Source organism: Branchiostoma belcheri, unplaced genomic scaffold (genome assembly GCF_001625305.1).
Source record: "Branchiostoma belcheri isolate BF01 breed outbred unplaced genomic scaffold, Haploidv18h27 scaffold14, whole genome shotgun sequence".
Classification (NCBI taxonomy): Eukaryota; Metazoa; Chordata; class Leptocardii; order Amphioxiformes; family Branchiostomatidae; genus Branchiostoma; species Branchiostoma belcheri.
Window position 1 is genome coordinate 3,966,035 of NW_017802824.1, and position 22,949 is coordinate 3,988,983.

At 37.0% G+C, this 22,949-nt stretch overlaps 1 protein-coding gene across 1 annotated transcript in view; it reads left to right on the top strand.

Moving 5' to 3' along the window:
* Nucleotides 1-4,140: 4,140 nt before the first annotated feature.
* The window catches only part of LOC109464568 (spermine synthase-like), a 22,390-nt gene continuing 3,581 nt past the window's right edge, over nucleotides 4,141-22,949 (top strand). Inside the window, exons 1-8 of the mRNA XM_019761573.1 lie at nucleotides 4,141-4,278; nucleotides 7,477-7,606; nucleotides 8,678-8,771; nucleotides 9,350-9,408; nucleotides 10,514-10,689; nucleotides 11,226-11,399; nucleotides 16,979-17,064; nucleotides 17,267-17,378. Of these exons, the coding sequence (XP_019617132.1) occupies nucleotides 4,218-4,278; nucleotides 7,477-7,606; nucleotides 8,678-8,771; nucleotides 9,350-9,408; nucleotides 10,514-10,689; nucleotides 11,226-11,399; nucleotides 16,979-17,064; nucleotides 17,267-17,378 (892 nt within the window). The 5' untranslated portion in view covers nucleotides 4,141-4,217. The remainder of the gene's footprint in view (nucleotides 4,279-7,476; nucleotides 7,607-8,677; nucleotides 8,772-9,349; nucleotides 9,409-10,513; nucleotides 10,690-11,225; nucleotides 11,400-16,978; nucleotides 17,065-17,266; nucleotides 17,379-22,949) is intronic.

A 22,949-nucleotide genomic window follows, 5' to 3' on the forward strand; every position in this document is an offset into this window, starting at 1 on the left:
TCCAAGTCTGGCTGACCGACGATAGCCGGTTCCCACTATCGCCTGCTTACATCTCTTATTCTGGACATGCCCGAGGGACAAGCCAGATGCCACGCGGGTCTGACCGTATAAAGCAGGGGCCGTGATACAGGGACTTCCCGATACTTCCCTTCGAGACGGCTGTATACATATTGTTGATCACGAAATATCGTTAGTCAGGGGTGCCAGAATATACAGTGCAATTTTACGGAATGCAGTGCAATTTTACGGAATACAGTACAATTTTACGGAATACAGTACAATCGTATTAGTATACAGTGAAATTTTACGGAATACAGCGCAATACTACAGAATACACGTACAGCTGCAATTGTATCAGTATATAACGCAATTTTTATTATACTAGTATACAGTACAATTTTAAAACTAAAGGTGCACTGTATACCAATACGATTACACTGTATTCGAATTCCGTAAAATTGCACTGTATACTAATACGATTGCACTGTATTCTTTAACATTGTACTGTATACTAATATGATTGTACTGTATTCCGTAAAATTGCACTGTATACTCTGTTACTAACTGCAAAATACTGAAAATATAATGATAATTCTTCTCTAAACATGTGTATAACTTCAGCCTAAAAACAACAACAACAAGCTTTTAGCTCTTCTATCAGGTCTACTCTGAAAGCTGTTTGTGTGACCTTTCGACATCATATCGCGATCCGGCTGTCCTATGGCACAAATAGTTCACCGTACATTTGCCTGAGGAGGTGATATTTCTAAACCTGTTGTAGGTCAACGACATCAACTAGTATTTTATCTCCAATCAAAGACCATGAAAACAGTTTGTTCCAAGGTCAGAACTGAGGTTGCTTGTTAGCCTCTATCAGGCTTCGGGAGGCGGCTGAAAAGTAGTAGTAGAGATCGGCCAAATAGAGAGATAGCATGCCAGAGAAAAATGCAGGGGAGTTGGTATGCTGGAGAGAACAGTTGCGAAAAACTGTTCTCTCCAGCAGACCAACTCCCTTGGCATGCTATCTCTCTCTTTGGCCGATTTCTACTCTTCCAGCCGCCTCCCGAAGCCTGGTAGAGACTAGTTGCTTGTGCCAGCTGGAGCATATATCTTAACCCTACCTAGACCCGGGGGGGGGGGGCTAAAAGTGCCCGCGGCAACTTTGATGTCACCTAGCGTCTGAACGACTAGCCGTAGAACGGCCAAACTTCGTGACTTTTCCTAGAATATTGTTGGCAACAATTCTCTATCATTGGAATAAGATAATAATTTTTTGTGTTGCCATGGCAACGGGTTTCTGACAGGCATTTTTTGCTAAATTTAGTACTTTTTGTTTCAACAATAGAATTTTATGGGTTTTATGTCAAGTTACTCATGGTTTCTAATATTAATAACATCCCATATAATTTTATGTAAATTTTATCATTAAATATGCATAATTTATGCTAATTTGATGACGTCATTGGCCAAAATCCAAGATGGCGGACCATATCATAAGAACAGGTATATACAGGTTATTTTCATTAAAATTTCATCAATACTTCCATTTCTTTTTCCAAAAAAGGTTTAAATGAAGGTCTTTAGTATGTTTACGATGTATTTTAGGCTTTATCATGAAAAAAAATATTTTTGAAAATTCAAGATTGATGATCCAAGATGGCGGATATCTTAAATATGCATGACGTCATTTTATGACGTCACCGGTGTTGCTTTGGGCAACATAAGACTTAGTACACCATAATATTCTGTCATAAACACTTTTGGTACAGTTATGTTGAATACCATTTAGTTTTCAGGGAAAAACCTATTTAGACGGTTTTGGCCAATAAAATCACATTAATGACGTCATAATGACGTCATATTACATCATAACGACATAAAAATTGTAGATATGATAAATTTTCACTAGTACACTATTCTCTGAAAATTTGGTGGTCATACGGCATACCGTTCGCGAGTTCTTAGGGGGGGTACAAAGACCCCCCCCCCCCCGGTCCCCCCATGTCAAAAAAAGCCCGGTCTAGGTAGGGTTAAGAATTTGAAAAGGTCACTTGAAGATGCCCAAAGCGACTTTGGAGCAGTAAAACTGCTTGTTCGATGGTGGCTCTGATATGAGTTTGATGTAACTTGTTTGCGTCGTCATGTTGTGTATTGATCTATTTCTGTTTTGATTTTGAAAAAAAAAACGCAAATTTTATTTATTTCAGCTTTATTACACATAGACAAAAAAACAAAAACTTCGTTTTTTTTGCTCCCTGATTAAAAGAATATAAAATGACTGAATGGACATAACAAGAAATAATAATCAAAACCAACATTATGATAATAATAATAATAATTGTAACAAAACTGCTAATAACAATAATGATTATAAAAGAAATTAACAATGGACAACAAATAGAAGACATAGTGAGAAAATAATAAATTATTGCTAATGATATTGTATTTGAATATAGAATTGATCGGAATGCTTTTTAGTCGGATGTTTTGTTCTTAACACTGAGTTGATCTCATAAACAACTGTGGCTAAATCAAACGTTAGTCGTTACAAATTTTCCTTCCAATATCTGCTTCAAGATGACGTCCGCTTGCATGTACATGTATACCAGATGACATCGCGTGCAACACTTTATTCCACGAGAGACCAATTACGTGTGAGATGCAGTCACTTTGATACCTACAAAACAGAGCTATGTGTGTTATGTTAACGTTTTAAGGCCATATTTTGTCATTTCAGGAACTGTCTATGGAGTGAGGGAACCGTAATTTTACAATTAATCTCTGCAACTAATATTAGCATTCAATTATTCTACAATATAGATGACGCATGTATGTTTAATTGTAGGCCGTGTAATTACCAATAACGGTTTGGGGGAGTGCCTGGACCATGTTGCGACCATGATATTGAATTAGACCCTTGAAAACAAATTTAGCCCTGAGTGAGAAAATATGGATCTAAAATTTTTAGGGAAAACTGTAAAACTGACGTGTTTTTATGCGTTTTTATCAGGCTTTCTTTTATGTAGTGTCATGCCCAGCCCACTGGCCAACGGGGTAAATGCTTGGCAAATGGATACTGCCTGACCAATTTGATATTGTCTTAATTGTCACTGCCACCAAAAGATCTGCTTGGAGATTAATAAAACTAGAAAAATACGATTAGTGGTCAGGAGAAGTCTCGATGGACTGGGTTTGTTACGAAAGAACTAGTTTGTTGTCGGTTACCGAACGATATGAGGCATCTTAAATTGTTTGCCGCTGGCTTTGAATTTCATGGTCATAGATATTGGGATGGTGTCAGAGAGGTAACGTTACGTTGGTCATGTTTAGGAGCGGCTCCTAGCGGGGTTTAAATGTAGCACAACTCCAACCTCTCCAACTCCAACTCCAACTCCAAGCCTATATTTACAAATGTATGTTCACCTTCCCAGAAGGAAAACATATTGTTTTTATGTTAACCGAAGGATATCATATGTTTTGCTCTGTTTGCTCTTTTTCTCTAAAACAATATAGTCAATGACCTGAACAAGAAGTCTGTCACCATGGTAACTAGCGTTGTGTTACATCATTTTGCAATTTTATAGTAGGGAGGATTTAGACTCCTGTCACCATATATGTGAATGCGTTTGAATAAGAATCAACAGAGCAGACCATATTCGAAGGTAAACATTATGCATCTTTTTGCTTTGCAAGTGACTGAGAGACCAGAGGGGAAAGCAGGTTTATAAGCACAACCTGATTTCCCCTCTGGTCTCTCAGTCACTGACGAAAGCTAGACGACTGACGAGATCAAGGACGGATTATACAGAAGTATTATGTATCATGTCCTTGATGAGATGCACCCTTGAAAAACCTGTTTTCCCACTGGGTTCGAATTCTGACCTCTGTGCTCAAGACTCACGGTAACCCTCAAAGGCCTCTGCCTGTGTAACACTGTACACATGATCTTCGCGAGGAAAGGGTACTTTAAAAATGTAAAATATGTGAAGCCCTAGTCCTTGACTACCTGCCATTCTTTACCATTATGCTAAATATTACAAAGTTGCCTCCTAAATTACAGGTTTCAAGTTTCGCGCCACAGTCTGTCCATAAACGCCACGCCCACAAGTGCACATGCGCGCTCATTTTGACACAAATTTGCGGGATCGGTGTAGCACGCAGATACATGAAAACCGCTCGGTGACTTCCCTGTTCTCCCTCCGCCGAATATCGTCGACATGCCGGCCTATAACCTCCTCCTGGACTTCCACGTCCCTCCGACGATCCTAGAAACGTCAGGTAAGGCCTGCTCTCGCTGGTGTTTTGTGACGATCTCGCCCGGCGCGAATCTAAATGTAGCCCGCTTGTTTTGGAAACAGATCTGACCCTCCCTGGTGTGCTGTCTGTATGCGGGGTTTCCCCAGTAGGTATTTGTTTATCCACAGTCCGCCTATCTATTATTTACGTTTTGTTCCGTCACGGATCTCCCACCACTATGTATATAAAGCAGAGGTCTAGACAGAATGAAAATTCTGTATTGTATGTACCGTACCGGTAATATTATGTCGCAGGTACGACTATCTGTTACACCCTATAGTCACAGACAGATATGTATTGATCATTTCACCGTAATATTTTGCAATTCCATATTTCAAATATCTAAAGCATGCTATTCCTCCATTTTACGCCTAGAAAGAAAATTTACGATTTGGATATAGATCGTTCAATTTCATTTTCGTTGATTTGCGTAAAAAAATGTATTTGGGCTAGATGTTTTGTTTTCGGCTATATTAAATTGCCCAGCGAATACCTGAGTACCGATATAATGACAAAATTTTCAGATACGGTTACGAGCCCATCAATTAAAAAAAAAATGAAATTAGTAGTTATTTTCAGGAAATGGAATATTTTCCAGTGTTTTTCTTTTATTGTGGACCAATTATCCTAATGTGATATATGGGTGTTGACCTGACTAGACAATGAATTAGTGCTGTTGTTGTAGAGAGGGTGGTGCTGTGACAATACTACATTTTTTGCACTAAAATATGTATGTAAATGATAGTAAATGCATAAAACAGTTAGTCAGTGGTTTGATTTCTTAATGGTGTTGATGGCTAATTTGGTGTATGTACAAGCTTAAAAAACAACACATTTGGTTCACAAAAGCTCCCCTATTCTTTTACAAGGTCAAGGGTTTCCATAACATAATTTGCTACACTACAGGGCTCGAAATCCCTTTTCTGCATACGTTGAAAATTACCTGCACCAGATAAATTTTACCTGCACCACTCAGAATTTAGGCAGCATGGATCATACTAAAAACTGTTCTGAAACCATTGCCATTGTTTCTTTTAAAAGGTGATAACAGTATAGCAAATAAAAATCAATGTGCACCTACATTTATAAACCCAGTACATCAGTCAGCATAGGTTTAGGTGCCTGGTATACATCAGAAATGCCTAGTAGTACACAGCTCAATTTTTATATCTTCACTAACGTATATACTATTATACAGGTGGTATTCCAAGCCCTAATGGTCAATGTTAATGCTGCATTTATTTATTTATTTATGAATTTTTAGGACCCCTTTATCTTATAATGCCTGATTTTCAAGGCATTTCCCTTGAAAAATCAACAAACATAATTGAAAAAAATTTTTCTTTTTCTAGATTAGTCCATCATTGTTTCACAGTTGTTTAAATTAAGTTAGTCAGTCACATGCAATTTATCTATTGTACAGTTGTCTACTTCAAACTTGTTTTGTAATTTGTATAAGAAAGGACGGATTATTAATCATGTCAACACCCAAATAGTCTACCTGCACAGTGTCATCGTCGACTATTGTATGTCTGACTCAACATAATTATTCCTTAAGGCAGACCTATTATTCCATAGTATGATTAACAACTGAAAGTTTATTGCAAATACATGCCCGAGGGCTAATTGCAGTTACAAACAACATAAGAAAGAAAATACAGTGGTATGTGAGACTATATCTACGTCTAGCATTATACTATATTCTACAACATGCATGGTACTAGATTAACATACCAAACATAACGGTAAGTTCTGTGTTATTGGGTAAAATTTTTGTCTGTCTGTTATGAGAGCAAATTCCCTGCAAATGATGAATTGCTAGATACTTACCCACTCATTTTTGTTATCTCCAGAGAGATTTTTATTTCACTTCATTTCAAATCTTCATTTTATTTATCATTTCAATTTTGAAAAAAAATTCTGTTATTATATTTTACTGGAATATTGGGTAAAAAAAACCTCACCGTTGTCAAAATGGCAGAATAGAGGTTTTTATCAAACCCCATACACAGCCCTATGGCCCTGAAATATAAATAGTATTGCTAGATATATCTGTCCTGTATGTGTGGCATTTGGTTTAATATAATACTCTGTGCCATATTGTAACTCTTATGGAGGGTTTATTTACTCTGATCATAAATCATGATGCAGATTAAGATCATATTTTACAGTTATGAATAATTCTTTTATGGCTTACATACTAGTATGCACATGTTATCAGCTTAGTCCTTGACCTTATGCCATACATGTTTACTTTAAGCATGATTCAAGTGTCGAGCTGATAAAAACTCATGAACAGCATAATGTGTGCATTGTAAATGGAGGTTCAAGAGGTCTATAAGGCCTAGGCCACACCAATTTAATATCTTGGTTAACGGATTTTTCTAGAAAAATAATGGGGCGGGCGGGCGAAAAAAAAATAAAAATAAAAACAGGCCTAGGCATCCCATTATGACCCAAAATGGTACGATAGGAGCCATAAAGTCAACACACCAGGCTGGTTCAAAATTTAAACAATGAATTTTGAACTTTTAATGATACCATTGCATTGAAAGATAGAATAACTGTAACAACTAGGATGAAAAGGACTGTTTTCCACTGTTCAGGGCAAAATATGAGCATTTTGCAGTTGATTCTGAATTTTTATTTTTATTTGCAAATCAGCAAAAAAATGAAGCGGCGAATCCGTTAACCAAGAAATTAAATTGGTGTGGCCCTAGTGAGATATTTTAATTCATTGTTAGGCCACACCAAATTAATTTGTTGGTTCTCGGATTTTTTTGGAAAAAATATGAAGCGACGCGGCGCAAAAAACAAACAAAAAACAGACCTAGGCATCCTATGATAGCCCCAAATGCTATGATCATAGAAGCCACAATGTCAGCATAACAGGCTGGTTTGTAGTGCAAATAATGAGTTTCAAACTTTTAATCAAACCACTGCATTGATAGATTGAAAAATTGTAACAACTCTGAACAGAAGGGACTTTCTTCAACTGTTCGGGCCAAAATATGAGCATTTTGGAGTCAATTGGAGGCTTAATTTTTTTTTTTTTTGCAAATCAGAAAAAAATGAAGAGGCGAATCCGAGAACCAACAAATTAAATTGGTGTGGCCTAAATGTTGGATGATCTTTTGAGTTTGTGTATTGATCTTAGCAAATTGTTTGTTTACATGACAGAGAATGGTAAAGTAACGTCCAACCAGGAGATGCATAACGTGGTGAGGTCCCTGGGACTACAGGGGCCGACGTCTGCCGTCACCTTCCAAGACGGGGGGACGCTGGCCGTGTTTCACAACGAAGACGGCAGGTGAGAAACCTAATATCATCATGACCACTTGAAAACACTTCTTGAAAATAAAGGAGATATGTGTTGTACGTCAATGTTAGTTGAAATAATTATATTGAATAGAAGGCTTTTTGTTCTGTGTCACCTGCATTAAAAACTACTTTTTTTTTAAATTTTTTTTGCGGCCAGTCCAATATGCCCAATAGGGGTACATCTGAAATATTACATTGACCACAAAAACAGCTACGGTAAAAATAAAAATATATGCATCATCACGGGCATGACTGCAGACGATTTTTAAAATTGCATGCCGATTAAACAAAGGGGACTGTGTGTTTTAGCCGCGAACACGAAAACCGTTTGACCACAATACTCCTGCAGGAGGTATATACATGACATGTACCTCCTTCACGGAGTAAAAAGTCTGAGAGTAGGTTTCATTGTGTTTGGGGGGTGTATTACGAACATCAAAGGCTGAATTAGATTTATAGTTTTATATGTTTATATTTCATGCTTGAACAATGGGGAAGAATTATTGCATATTATAAAGCTGTAGCAAATTCTTTCTGACACAATTCTACATGTACTCAAGTTACATAGTAACTGTTCATTGGTTTCTTAAGTGTTATCACATGTGTATCACAATGTCCCTCCATCTGTCTTGTACCAAATTAAGATTTGTTGGTTCTCAGATTAAAAAAAAAAGATATGAAGTGACAGGACAAAAAAAAACAAACAAACAAACAAACAAACTAGAAACAAATTTAAACAGGCTTAGGCATCCTACATGATGCCACTCTGTACAATATATGTACTAGGTGAAAGCCATTTTTTTGTACCAGCCAAGGATATGATTTCTAATTCGAACAATGAATTCTTAAAATCACTGCATACTAGAAATTTACTGTTACAACTATAGTTAGGAAGACAAAAAATTTCTTAAACTGTTGGGGCAATTTGAGCATTTTGGAGTCGATTGAAAACCTTTTTTTTTTTCGAATCGGAAAAAAGAAAGCAGGTGAATCTGAGAACCAATTCATTTAATTGGTATGGCCATCCATCCATCTTTGTTTTGTTGATAATTTTCCCCAGCCATGCAACACTGAGAGTGTATCCACAAGGACTGGTGACACTAGATCTTCAGCAGTGGGTAGAGGAAGGGGGAGAGCCCAAGATCACAGGAGAAGTAAGTTTTAACACCTTAAAAAGAGACCAAATGAATCTTAATATTATAAATCACTGTCACAGTACTGTGATAAATGTGAAATATAACTCTTTGTATTCAATTTGATAATAACACAGTGACTGTAAATTTTAAGCAATCAGCAATTAAATTGAATGTTGCAATTTCAGTAGAAAGACACAAGATAAAGGATCAGAAAAAGTTCTAATGAACAGATTAGTTCAGTCATAATTATATAATTATTATATGATAAGCCTATTGCCAAAATGCTCATAATTTAATTTTGGCCCCAACAGTTGAAAAAAAAATGGATTCCTTGTTTTCTGAGTTTTTCCATCTATCAATGCAGTGGTTTGATAAAAATTGTTCAAATTCAGTTTTTATTATTATTATAATTATATTAAAGCGAGCCTGTTTATTTTATATTCATTTTGAATTCATGGCTTCTCCATAGCATTTGGGGATATCATATATTAGTTTTTTCACCCTCTCTTTTAATTTTTTTCCTGATATGCAACAAATCAGTAGGAGTGGCCTTGATTAAGTTCTTGAAAATGAAATTTCCCATTTTTTCCCTCCAGGTTTTGAGTGATGTGGAGCAGAAGTTCAAACGAGTCTTGTCCTCCAAGAAGTCCAAAAGGCTGGTGGAGTTTCTCTTTGGTGTGAGACCGGCGACAGTTCCTTCTCTCTCCATGTTTGGTTGTCTAGCAACCGCAGCGTTGTCATAGCAACTGAACAGTGGTGTCCTGTCTGCCAATTGTCTATAGCCTGGTGATGTTCAGGACTGTTCCATTTTGAAAATTTCGGGAGAGTTGGGGTATATTTTTCCAAAAATTTTTTCAAATTATTTTTCTTTTTATTTATATATTTAGTATTAAAATGCAGTGCCAGTAACCAGATTAAATTGGAAGTTGATTAAAGGGATTAATAAGTAAGATAGAAAATATTATGTAATTTGCTGTAAAAATTGTTTTGTTGTCACCTCCCCAAATTATAGTAATAATGGAACTGTCCTGTCGGCGTACAATTTATAGTGAAACTGATGACTTCCTCAGAGGACTAGTGCTGGTTGTAATGTAGCACTTTAGAGATGTGTATGGCAATGATTAAATTATGCCAAACTCCTCATATTGAATTGATTTGCATGGTGCAAATTTCAGTTTTATGTGACATGTTTTTGTGCATGTAAAACATATAAATTATGACAATACTGGAAATCATTTTTTTGCAGTACTTTAATTTATTATTACCGCAAACAAATAAATCGCCAACTTTCTTTCTTCTGTGCCTGCCACCACCGCGAACATATAGTTCAGCAAATACGTCTATTTTTCTCAGACTGCGAAATTTTGCTACCACCAAGGACATTATAATGTCCTTGCTACCACGGAATGTTAAGTGATTTTCAGTACCAGCTACTGTATAATTCCCATCTTGGCCTGTGACCAGCCTTTTTTTTTAATGTTTACCAAAGGAAAACATATTGTTTTTGCTCTGTTTCTTTTCCGTTCCAAACACTGACCTGTTCAATGACCTGAACCAGACCGTCTGTCACCATGGTGACTGGTGTTGTGTTACATCATGTTGCAATTTTATAGTAGGAGGGATTTAGACTCCTATCACCATATAATTATGTGAATGTGTTTGAGTAAGAATTAACAGAGCAGACCATATGCGAAGGTAAACACAATGCATTTGCTTTGCAAATGTTACCTTTTTAGTAAAAAACTATTGTTTCTTTTCAGACTTCCGTTCATTAAGCGTGGGCTGCGGCTGGATCCGTACATTACCACCACCAGTGAACACATCGTAGAGTACGACTTTGACCGCGTAGTTTACGAGGAAAACTCACCGTACCAGAATATCAAAATCCTCCACTCACCACAATATGGCAATCTGCTGCTACTGGATGATGACCAGAGTAAGGATATTTTTATATCGTTACAAATATTTATTAATTGACTGCATGAATGAATAAATAAATGAATGGAATGATGGATAAATGTCATTGAATGAATGAATAAATGATGCGTCCAATGGTTTGATCAATGATTGAATGAATGAATGGCTTGAAGGATGTGAATGGCTTGAAGGATGAATGAATGGCTTGAAGGATGAATGAATGAATGAATAAATTGAATGGTTTTATGGATGAATGAGTGAATGAATGAATGAATGAATGAATGAATGAATGAATGAATGAATGAATGAATGAATGAATGAATGAATGAATGACGTATGCTTTAATTGCCGAGTCTGTGGGGGTTTTAAGATTCCCTTTGGAGATATTAATGATATAATTATTGTAACACAAATAATATAATATATAGTATATATGTTACAGAAAAATGAGAAAATTCGAAGTTCAGAAATGACATACCAGTATTCACCCATATCCTAAAACAATTAGCATCAGATTCTGTATTTTAAACTTGTTGTCTTTGCTTCTAACAACAGATCTGGCTGAGAGCGACGTTGCGTACACGTACGCCATGACGGGAAACGGTCGCGAAGACTTCACCAACAAGGATGTCCTTATTCTGGGGGGCGGTGACGGCGGGATCCTGTACCACCTCCTCCAACAGAACCCCAAGTTTGTCACCATGCTGGAGATATCCTTTTATAATATGTGTGGAACAACTTGAATGTGTACTGAGTTTCAAATGAAAGCTCATTTGTGTATCAATAGTTCCAAAGTAGCTTAGTTCCAACACAAAAGGGAACTCACCATAAATTTTTGGTTGAGCTCATCAACCTTCATCAGACATATGATGCAATCTCTGACTTTCTGGAAGCTGGGAAGACGGAATCTACCACTGTCACAGTTCAGAGTCAGTTGAGTACAGTTTGTTTAGGATCTCTGTTATAATTGTAAGTTTCACAATATTCTTCCTGGAGTCCATAGTGAATCATCCGTACTAGTATTTCAACCATCGCACACCGGGGCATGCCCCTACTCTTTTTTGAAAGGCGTGGTGGGTGTGGACCTCCATTTAACGTCCTATCCGAGGGACGTCCCTAACTAAAGCTCAAAGGTACTCATTTACACCTGTCAGTGAGTGAGGTGAGGAAAGTCGTGTAAGGTGTCTTTCCAAAGGGCACAAGATTAGTGACAAGGTAGGATTCGAACCTGGGAACTCTTGGTCCTGAGCTGAACACGCTACCGCTTCTGCACACGACCCCACAGTCAAACTTGTGACGACCAGTGGACCAAGGAAAAGTGGTCTTCATAGACAAATGGTCTTCTTATACAAAAAGCATGGCCCTTCTTTGCCTCATGTTTCTATTTATGCAAAGATATTGCTGCTAGCATTTATTTTTACTTGTCGAGTTGATTCAACTACTCATCTTAGTTGATTCAACTACTCATCTGATGGCAACACTGCTTTCAGCACAAAGGACAGCAACAATATCCATTTATGGCTTGTTCCAAAATCCCGTTTTTCAGGAGACTGCCCTATTGATCCAAAGTGATTTCACTGCCAATGCCATTTTACATAGCACAAAGATATTTATGCTGTTAAAATCAATAGCAAACTAGCCAGTCAAAATTCTAATGCAACATTGACCAAACATCCAATGAAAACCGTGAAAAATCCGGATATCGCTCAGGCACAGTATGTTCTGCCGATGTGCTGCCGATTTACATGCAGGAAAAATTCTAGAAAGTTTTCCTACACTCGCGTGCATAGGCAGTTTTCATACTGTCAGGTTTTTGTCCGCGTGTAAATCTTACTTGGATGAGCAACAGATTATACTATTCGTGGGAAAAGGTTAAAAGAAATCCCCAAAGTGGTGCAGGCATGTTATTGATGGCACACTGTGCCTGGAATTTCAAAATGCTCCTTGGGTTCCTCAGGGGTATTTTAACACCATCACACAAGACATCCATTGCAGTCATGGTTTGCAGTTCAAACCCCATTGTGTGCCCTTAAACAGTCAGTTTTTCATGCAGTGGTACACCATGTACAATCTGGCCTTTCATATATTTTCATTGTGACGTTTTCAGTGGGGAACCAGTAATCAATAGTGGTTCATATCATTCTGTTCTACATTTAACATCTGTTTTAGACACCTATAGCATCTGCAGATTATAAAATAGTCAAACTAAACACACCAGCTTTGCAGGCACATGGCTACATTACACCGAACGACTTGTTACACCTAAATCTCAAACATCTAACCATGGATTGTTTAAATGATAATGCCCCTACTGTACTTGGTGAAATCAAGTTACACTCTGCAATTATTAGGAAAGAATGAGTTTTTGAACACCTATTTGAAGATAAGTCCATCCATCCATTCATCCGTCAGTTCATTGATGCAGTCCATCTTTACCTGACAGACAGCATCAGTTGTTGGCAGTTCCAATTGTCTGACTCAACACTGATGGGTAAAGGATGAGGCTGCATACTAAGTGGTCTAACTAGCATCCATCTTTCTGCTATTTGACAGAATTTTGCCTCTCATGAAAGGCAAAAATTTTGCCCAATTCATCATCTTTGACAGACAAAAATTGGTGTGTAAATTTATGGAAAGAGATGTTATCAAACTTAGCTTTGTTGACAAAATTTGGCTCTCAAAATGCAGGAAAAATTGTTTCAAAGGGTCAACATTTCAAAATTTTGTCCCTGGACACCTGAGGACACAGTGTAACGTCAAATAAAATTGAGATGATGGAAAAGAATTTCAGGCTCTATAGCTAGCTGTTGAGGTGAAGCAATTTTATATCATAGAACTACGATCAGTATGTTGATCATACTATAGAATTACTAAGGTTTGCCTTAGGGGATATACATCAGATTCTACTGAGTCAGACATAATTGACTCTACCTGGGCAGGTAAACTATTTGGGCATTACACTGTCAGTGAGCCCATCCTATCTTACACAAAGCAGATATTAGCCAGTGACCTGTACAGAACAGGTTCTACAAGTTTTAAGTCAACCGTGAAAATTAACAGTATTGTGTTGCAATGTCACTGACTCAAAGTCCTAATAGTATGAAACAACAGACAGTGGTAATCTCTCAAGTAATATATTTTTTCATAGTTTGTTGATTTGTCAAATTATAGAGCTGGGAGTACCCTATGAAAATTATTTTAAAAAATGCAGCATTTACATCAACTGACAAGGCTCAAAATACCACCTGCATGATTGTACAGGTACACAGGTTAGTGCACTAAAAATTGGAGCTGTGTGCACTGAGGTTCAAGTTTTAAAAATCTTTTCAGGGGAGCTTGCTGCTGCAAAATTGAGATGACGGAAAAAAATCAGGCTACTAGATATTTTCATTCAGCATCATTTTCATACATGGCAGATAGCATGAGTTCCTATTGGCTGAATCAGCAGATGGGGAAATGATGAAGCACCATCTGCATCATCTGCCCATCAATCATCCTCCAGGGATGTGTTGGACCATATCTTCATTGGGAAAATTGATGGGGACAGCATTTTTATCGGCTTTGCCAATTTCTCTGGCATCTATTGAATATGATGGTCAAAATCTTGTATGGCTTTGATATGTGTCATAATAATGATCCTTTTATTGATTTATTGTACAAAAATAAAGATGTAGATCTCTTTTATACCATATCTTAAGTGGGCAAGAAAATTGTTATTTTGTCATAATGCTCTTATTACCTCTGGTAGGCTTGAGCAATCCTTCACATATTCGCAATTGAGCTACTTAGTTTAAATTAAAAAGTACATCATAATTCAATGATTATTCATACCCTAAACAGGCATTATGCAACATTTTTGCACCAAAAATAATTAATTGAAATATTCTCATTGACAAAATAAGCTTCCTGTGATTGTATATTATTTCCACTTGTCAAAACATATTTGTGCAATTATCACAATTTTCTAATACCTATCACTGGCAAGCAATCAAACAGTTTTGCATTAGGAACAGCTGTACATTCTGCTGACGTGCTATACAAATGTATCAATAGCAGACGACAAGAGCTGAAAATGGCCTGCCATGGCTTTTGATGTTTGATCTCATTCTTCTTTTCCGAGTCTTTCCAAATTGCTTCTCACGTGAGGTAATGCCTAATGGCCTTTTGAGTCACGTGTGCAATTATATCTATAACATGTTTGGAAGGCTAAATAAGGCCATTCTTTATTACCATAAATGATGAACTGCCAATTTGTGTTACAGTTTACACCAAGATGAGCAAGACCGATGTGGAACGATGAAAATACATCAGGGTTCACAATCCTTTTTTTTTTCTTTCTGCATATCTGTACTGGTGCAGGTTACACACTGAAAAATACCTGCACCAGACAAGTTTTGTATGAATCATTCATATTATTACTAAAACTGTTCAGAAACTACTCAGTCTGCCATTATTTCTATTCAATATTTAATACATTGCAAACAATGTTTTAATCATTAGATGGTAACAGTCAATTTGATATTATAGCAAATATGATATAATCATTATTATAATTATGATAATGATTATAATCATTATAATCATTAGATGGTAACAGTCAATTTATTATTATAACAAATATGATATAATCATTATTAATATAATAATCATAATGGTTATAATCATTAGATGGTAACAGTCAATTTATTATTATAGCAAATATGATATAATCATTATAATCATTAGATGGTAACAGTCAATTTATTATATATGATAGCAAATATGATAAACGTTACATCATAATCCACATTGCAAATAACCTCCCAATGGTTCAAAGTTCGATACACTACTATTATGTCTATTATTTTGACTACAAAACACATTCACATTCAAAAATACATGTTAGACCCACACAGTGTTAACAGTGACACTATTCCTCTGCATACTGTAATGTCAATAAGATGCCAGACTTTATTGCTGATACAATGTAGTAGATATCACAGTGCCCAAGGGACATCAGATATAGATTATTAGTCCACAAAGAACACCATGCATATACATGTATGTGCATTGTAAAATTTTTAAGATGATAATTTAACATTCTATATACTATGTATAGTTAATTTTGCTTCTCCAGTGACTTTAAAATTCTTACAAGAGCCATCATACATGACTTGTATTATATTATATTGCCTCCGGTCAAAATATAATATATCTTGTAGTTATATTAAGGATAATTTGATCACAGACAGCATATCCAAGAATTTTTAACTCTTAATATTATTAAATAAATGTCTGAATATGAAAAGATGTACTTATGCAGTAATTATGAATTTCTATAGAAATTACTGCTGCAGCAGTGCCAGTATCTTAAAAGTTATTAGATTGTACAGTGTCACACAAAGAGGGGCTTTACAATAATTTACAATTAGGGTCATTAACCATATTTCCATTCATAATGAGTGGGGAACATATCAGAACTATTTAACAATTAGTGAATTTTACCTAAAATGTTCCTTGCTACAAGACTTCCTAGCTACTAGATTTAAAAAAAAAACCCTGCATGTCATATACATTGTATTATTGACATTTAGGGGTAATGTTTTCATCAAGTTTGATGAATTGTGATGTCTGACAAAATATATTTTGTGTATCTCCAAGTTGTATCTAGTTCATCAGGCTGGAAGGTAGTTTAAGTGTCCTTTCCACCTGACTTGTTCCCGGGGCATGTTCCACCTGACTTGTTCCCAGGCATGTAATGAAATAATCCTGATTCCCGAGAGCAGCCAGGATGATAGAGTGTCCATGCCGCTGGCCTGTGCAGTTGACGGTATTTCCTCATTACTCAGGAAATTGCCTATCGATCCACAGTCCTGCTTTTTTGTAGCAGCTCCCATCCAGAAATACGATTCTCTAATCCTGAAGTGATATACAGATCGAGCCTGATTCAGTAAATTCCTCTTAGTTCAAAAGGCGAGATGTTATATCTTTAGGCCACACCAATTTAATTTGTTGGTTCTCAGATTTTTCCAGAAAAAAATATGAAGCAACAGGGCAAAATAAAATAATAAAAACAGGTCAATGACCTGAACCAGATGTCTGTCACCATGGTAACTATTGTTGGGTTACGTCATATTGCAATTTTATAGCAGGAGGGATTTAGACTCCTGTCTGAGTACAGTTGTATATAATTATGTATGATGAATGTGTTTGAGTATTTATTAACAGATCAGACCGTATGCGAAGGTAAACATTATGAATTTGCTTTGCAAATGTTTAACCTTAAGTTTCTAGTTGCGAGGAATTTTCCTTGACTGTACCTCACATAGACCAAATGGTAATAGATGCAGCGACGAAATACCTGCGGGGAATCTGCCACGACTGTTTCGACTCCCTCAGCGGAGACAACTACTTGGTAATCCACAGTCATCCTGTGTCGTTGGATCACACCAAACTGTCGTCGTTTTTACTTATGATGACATAGATCGTTGTTTTTGCTCAGTTTCTTCTTCTCCAAACAAGTAAGGTCAATGACCTGAACCAGACGTCTGTCAACATGATGGTAACTGGTGTTGGGTTACATCATTAATAATCATATATTATTAATTTCCCTATAGGTACGTGTAGAAGACTGTGTACCAGTGCTGGAACAGTACGCACGAGACGGCAAAACATTTGACTATGTCATCAACGATCTCACAGACATTCCTATAGCTCAAGAACCTACAGGTATGGAAAAAACTCCTTGGGCCTAGGAAAAAAACCTTGTGTTTCCTGGTTCAGCCCTGAAAAAATTAGAGTCGGTAGTTTAGGGATTACCTTTTTTTTCATTGATATCTAGTATATAGGGGTCCAACTCATACAAATTGAATACAGTTAAATAAAGTAAAACTTGCATGAGGACAGTTTTATTTTCAATGTCATATGTTAGAAAACCAATTGTGCAACGTTGTATCACTCAGGTGTCAGATCATAGAGCTACATGTAGAAAAGGTTGATCAGATCAAAAAATCATGTCCCTTGCAGGGGTCCAGGGGTCAGCAGGTTTTTTTAGGGTCGGTCGAGAAACAGGAAACAAAGTTTTTTTCCCTAGGCCTTGTCCGTAGTGGGTTGCCGGCTTCTGACTTAAAACACCTGTAACACAGCATTGGCATCCATCCCAGACTTTTCTAACTCCATTTTCAAAAGCCGTCTACCATAGAACCGATCCAATGTAAGGGCGCCCACGTACATCAAAGCACGTTTCAGATCAGTTCACCTGATCTTTGTTAAGTCGAGGAGACATCCAGTCCCGCCGTGGCCATATTAAGTACTTTTTGTAGATAACAGCATGAGGAAGAACCCCTATCTGTACCTCCGCTAAGACTGATAGAGCTACGGTGTATAATCCTTTAAGTTGGCGTGACTGAGTGAACAACGTGACCCTAGGCAAACCAATTTAATTTGTTGGTTCTTGGATATTTCATGAAAAATACAAAGCAACAGGGCAAAAAAAAAAAAAAAACAGGTCTAGGCATCCTATTATAGCCCCAGATGCTACTGTTATGATAGGAGCCATGAAGTCAACACAAAAGGCTGGGTTAATATTTAAACAATGAGTTTTGAACTTTTAATCAAACCACTGCATTGATAGATGGAAAAACTGCAACAAGTAGGAAGAAAAAGACTTTCCTCAACTGTTGGGGGCAAAACATGAGCATATTTCAGTTGATTCAGAACCAGTATCTTGAAATGAAAAAAAAAAAATGAACTGGCAAATCCGAGAACCAACAAATTAAATTGGTGTGGCCCTACCATTTATCACTCCTCTTCTCGTGGTACTGAACAGTAAACCCATGAGAGATGACCCCTACATGCAGTAGTCGCACTGTCTCTGCTGTGAGTATGGATAAAAGGTATCTAATGCCATTAACGTGAAAAGCAGCATCCAAAAGGGCAGTGGGAATTGTGCAGGGTCATTTCTTATGGGGCTGTAGCTGCTCAGCAAAATCGTCCTAAGGCCACACCAATCTATTTTCTTGGTTAACGGGTTTTTCTAGAAGAATAATTGAGCGGGCGGGTGAAAGAAAATAAAAATAAAAACAGGTCTAGGCATCCTATTATGACCCAAAATGGTACGATAGGAGCCATGAAGTCAACACACCAGGCTGGTTCAAAATTTAAACAATGAATTTTGAACTTTTGATGATACCACTGCATTGAAAGATGGAATTACTGTAACGACTAGGATGAAAAGGACTGTTTTCAACTGTTCAGGGCAAAATATGAGCATTTTACAGTTGATTCTGAATTTTTTTTTTTTGCAAGTCCGAAAAAAAATGAAGCGGGCAAATCCATTAACCAAGAAATTAAATTGGTGTGGCCTAACTGCTTCATCTGAGTTTAAATTGAAAGTCTTTACTTACGTATTCTCAGAATAGTTCCAATCTACATGTAAATTATGACCTACATAACAGGTAATTCCTTTGCCTGCACTTCGTGCTTGAAGAATGTAGCACTTAGTGGAATGAAGCTTCTAGATTTTTTTACTACCTATAGAGCAGTATTCTTTGACAAATTGTAATAGAAAATCCTGGTCATTACCATTCAATACAATACAGGGAAAAGATGCAGCAAATATGCTAGTATGCTGACAGAGAAATGAACCTACGGCCACACCAATTAAATTTGTTGGTTCTCGGATATTTGCCTCTTCATTTTTTTTCTGATTTGCAAAAAAAAAAAAGATTCTGGTTCTGAATCAACTAAAAAAATGCTCATATTTTGCCCCCAAAAGTTGAGGGAAGTTGTTTTCTTCCCACTTGTTACAGTTATTTAACTTTCTGCTTGTTACACAATTATTTAACGTAAAAGAGCAACACTTCATAGTAGCGGGTACCTGTACCTGTGTTAATAAAGAAGTGTAGCCTATTTTTTCTAGCACTGGAAAAAAACATTATTCCCAAATCAAAGAAGTGTAGCCTATTTTTCCTAGCACTGAAAAAAAACATGATTCCCAAATCATTCCAATTTTCACACTTTCTAGTGGGCAAGTGTTTGTGGATTCTTAGTTTTTGAGCTAAATCTGAGTCAATTTTGTCCAAACCTACATGTAAGTGGATTACTTGTCATCTAATAATGGCCAGCCAGACATCACATGAACAACTCAATATAGATGTAAAAGATACTGATGTCACAGGATGTCAGTTCTTTATCAGGTTATCTTCAGCTTGTGTAATCCTTGTGGCCGTTGAATGGTTTTCGTTAGAAGACATCTGAATATCATCTATAGGTTATTCCAACGATGGAAGACATGAAAAATACCAACCATCACGTGTTCAGCACCAGGGACAGGGCCTGTCTTTGAAGTTTTGCAAAGAATGGAATTGTATGGGTTTTCGGCTGTGCAATAATGGGGAATATTTAATACTTGCAATGGTTAAGCCACACCAGTTTAATATGTTGGGTCATGGCTCATGACTACATGTACTATGAGCATTTGGGGCTATCATAGGATGCCTAGGCCTGTTCTACATCTTCTTTTTTTTTTGGCCTGTCGCTGCATATTTTTTCTGAAAAAATCTAAGAACCAACAAATCAAATTGGTATGGCCTCAGGCCTTGGAAAAAGAATGATGTCTCCATTTTTCCAACCGATCTTAGCAAAAACCTGCCGACCCTACCTTTTTTTCGATCAACAGCTGGTAAATTTTTGATCTGACATCTGAATTTTAAACGCTCTGAAGTCTGAAAAGTCATTTAAAGTCAATTTTTTAAAGTAAATTGGGTGAAATATTTTTCCACAAGCAAACAAACTTTATTTGTTGGATAATTTCAGCGGAAAAAAGAATTTAAAAAAATAAATCCCTACCTACCAACCATAGTTTTTTTCAGGTCTGAAACTGGAAACACCATGTCGATTTTCCTAGACCTAATAATGAAATATATGAGATAAATAAAATAGAATAAATAAAACAAAATGCTTACCTCCATGTCTTCAGCACTAAGGACAGGCCCTGTCTTTGAAAGTTTGCAAAGGGGATTTTATTGGTTTTTTATTTGATAAAATGTGTAGATGAAAAATAGTAATAACCACATGTTCAGCACTAGGGACAGGCCCTGTCTTTAATGTTTTGTAAAAAAAAAAAGAAGGGAATTCTATTAGTTTTCAGGTCTGCATGAAAGTCACCATTTACCACCAGATGAAGACATGAACCATGACTTGAAGCAGTTCTGCCTCATCCAATTATTACAGATGCTCTTGCCCCGGGAGATTATCCTGCACCAAAATGTGCTGCATCAAATTCATAGTGTGGATTACCATGGAGCAACCATTATGTACCCCAAATGACTTTTAGCAGAAGCTATCTTGGTAAAGTGGCTTGTGGGCTCTGTCACATTTTTACTCAATCACCATTTCTGACTAAAGTATCTCAACTAAAGTGTGTTATGTCTGATAATATGTGCGTACACATAGATTAACTGTGGCATCTAATGGGTCTATGTCATGATATTCATTTAGGGCTTGAAATACGTTCTTCAAAACTGGTGCAGGTAACATTCAAAATAATCTGTTACCGTAAATTTTACCTGCACCACTCAGAATTTAGGAAGTATGGATCATACAAAAACTGTTCAGAAACATTTGCCATTTATTATGTTTACCGAAGGAAAACATTGTTTTTACTCAATTTCCTCTTCCTCTTCTCCAAACACTAACCTCTGACCTGGCCAATGACATGATTTGTTGATGTCTGTCACCATGGTGACTGGTGATGGGTTACATAATGTTGCAAACTTCATGGTCTGCTCTGCTCCTGTCACCATAATACTAGTAGTACATGTATGTGAATATGTTTGAGTAAAAATTAACAGGGCAGACCATGTCCGAAGGTAAACATTATGCATTTGCTTTGCAAATGTTAAATACTTCTCTAGTTTCTTTTATACTTCATAGGTGGTGAAAGACTTAGTCAATACATCTTTACATACATTTTGCATATAAACACAGTATATGAACAATTGCAGTTAGATGTAGGTTGACAACAGAAATACCTGCACAGCTCCAATTTTACCTGACACTATTTTGAGCCTTGTACAAGTACATGTAGATTGTTACCACTGATACTATTGTGCTCTAATGGGAAAAAGTATTTGCCAGTGATTTCAAATTAGAATTTGGCTTCCAAATCACATTAGCTAGCGTGAGAACAATCCTTTGGTGTATGAGAGCCTATTCCAAATCCCTCTATGTACTTGCTAATGGAATTTGTCTCTGCAACATTTGCTTCATCACGTTATTACTCCGTGAAGGAGGTCAGGACCTCCGGACGGAGTGTTGTAATCGGCTGATTTTTCATGTTCGCAGTCAAAACACTGGGTTCTCTTTGTGTAATCGGCACGCAATTTTATACGCCGTCTGCGGGCATGCCCGTGTTGATGCACGAATGTGTATTTTTGCCGTTGCTGCTTTCGCGGTCAATGTAATATCGCAGACGCACCCCTACAATTACGAGGCGAATTGGAATGGTCCAGAAAAACGCGTTGTTTGGAATAGCAGTGGGGTTCAAAAAAGTTCATGCAGATACGGGGTGGTTTTTATAAGTGGTTCCAGATGTTTTTGCCCATGGTTAAGAGATGCCAAGTTTTTTGGAAGATGTTCGCAGCCAAAACGCATTCTTCCGTACGTCGCATTTCTGTGTAATTTCGCATGTGGTGTTGCATTATGTCCGGGATGATGCACGTCTTTTTATTTTTACCGTAGCTGTTTTGATATTGGAGTAAATGCTTATTTTCGAAACATCCCCATTTCTTTGAAATGGTTTCGTCCGTTTATGCAACTGTTACTGCGCTAATGACGACCAGTCGCGCTGTCCTGATACACCGCGAATGTGCGAGTGTTCCCTGTAGACAGTCCCGGGAGTCATTTTTTTCGCACATTCCAGGAGCCAAACCAAAATACGTTCATGAACCGAGTCCAAAAAACCGAAACGTGAAAATCGGATGATCGGACCTGATGTACATTTCTCTTTCTATAGATTGTACACACAATACACACATCTTTAGATAATCTGGCCATGGCAGGTTAAAAAAAAGTAACCCTGAATCATACTAGATTAGCGTAAATGCATGTTAATGCGTTCAAAAACAAGAAAAAATTGTTTCCGGGTATTAATCTCTTGAATCACGGCGCTGAATATTGACGCAAAAATATTTCGGGCATCGCGCGCCCTTCCCGCGTCACGTGTAGGCATCTCGCATCTCTGATTGGTTGTTGCGTCTTAAGATGACTGAGCCGACGCGCGTTTAAACAATTTTTCTT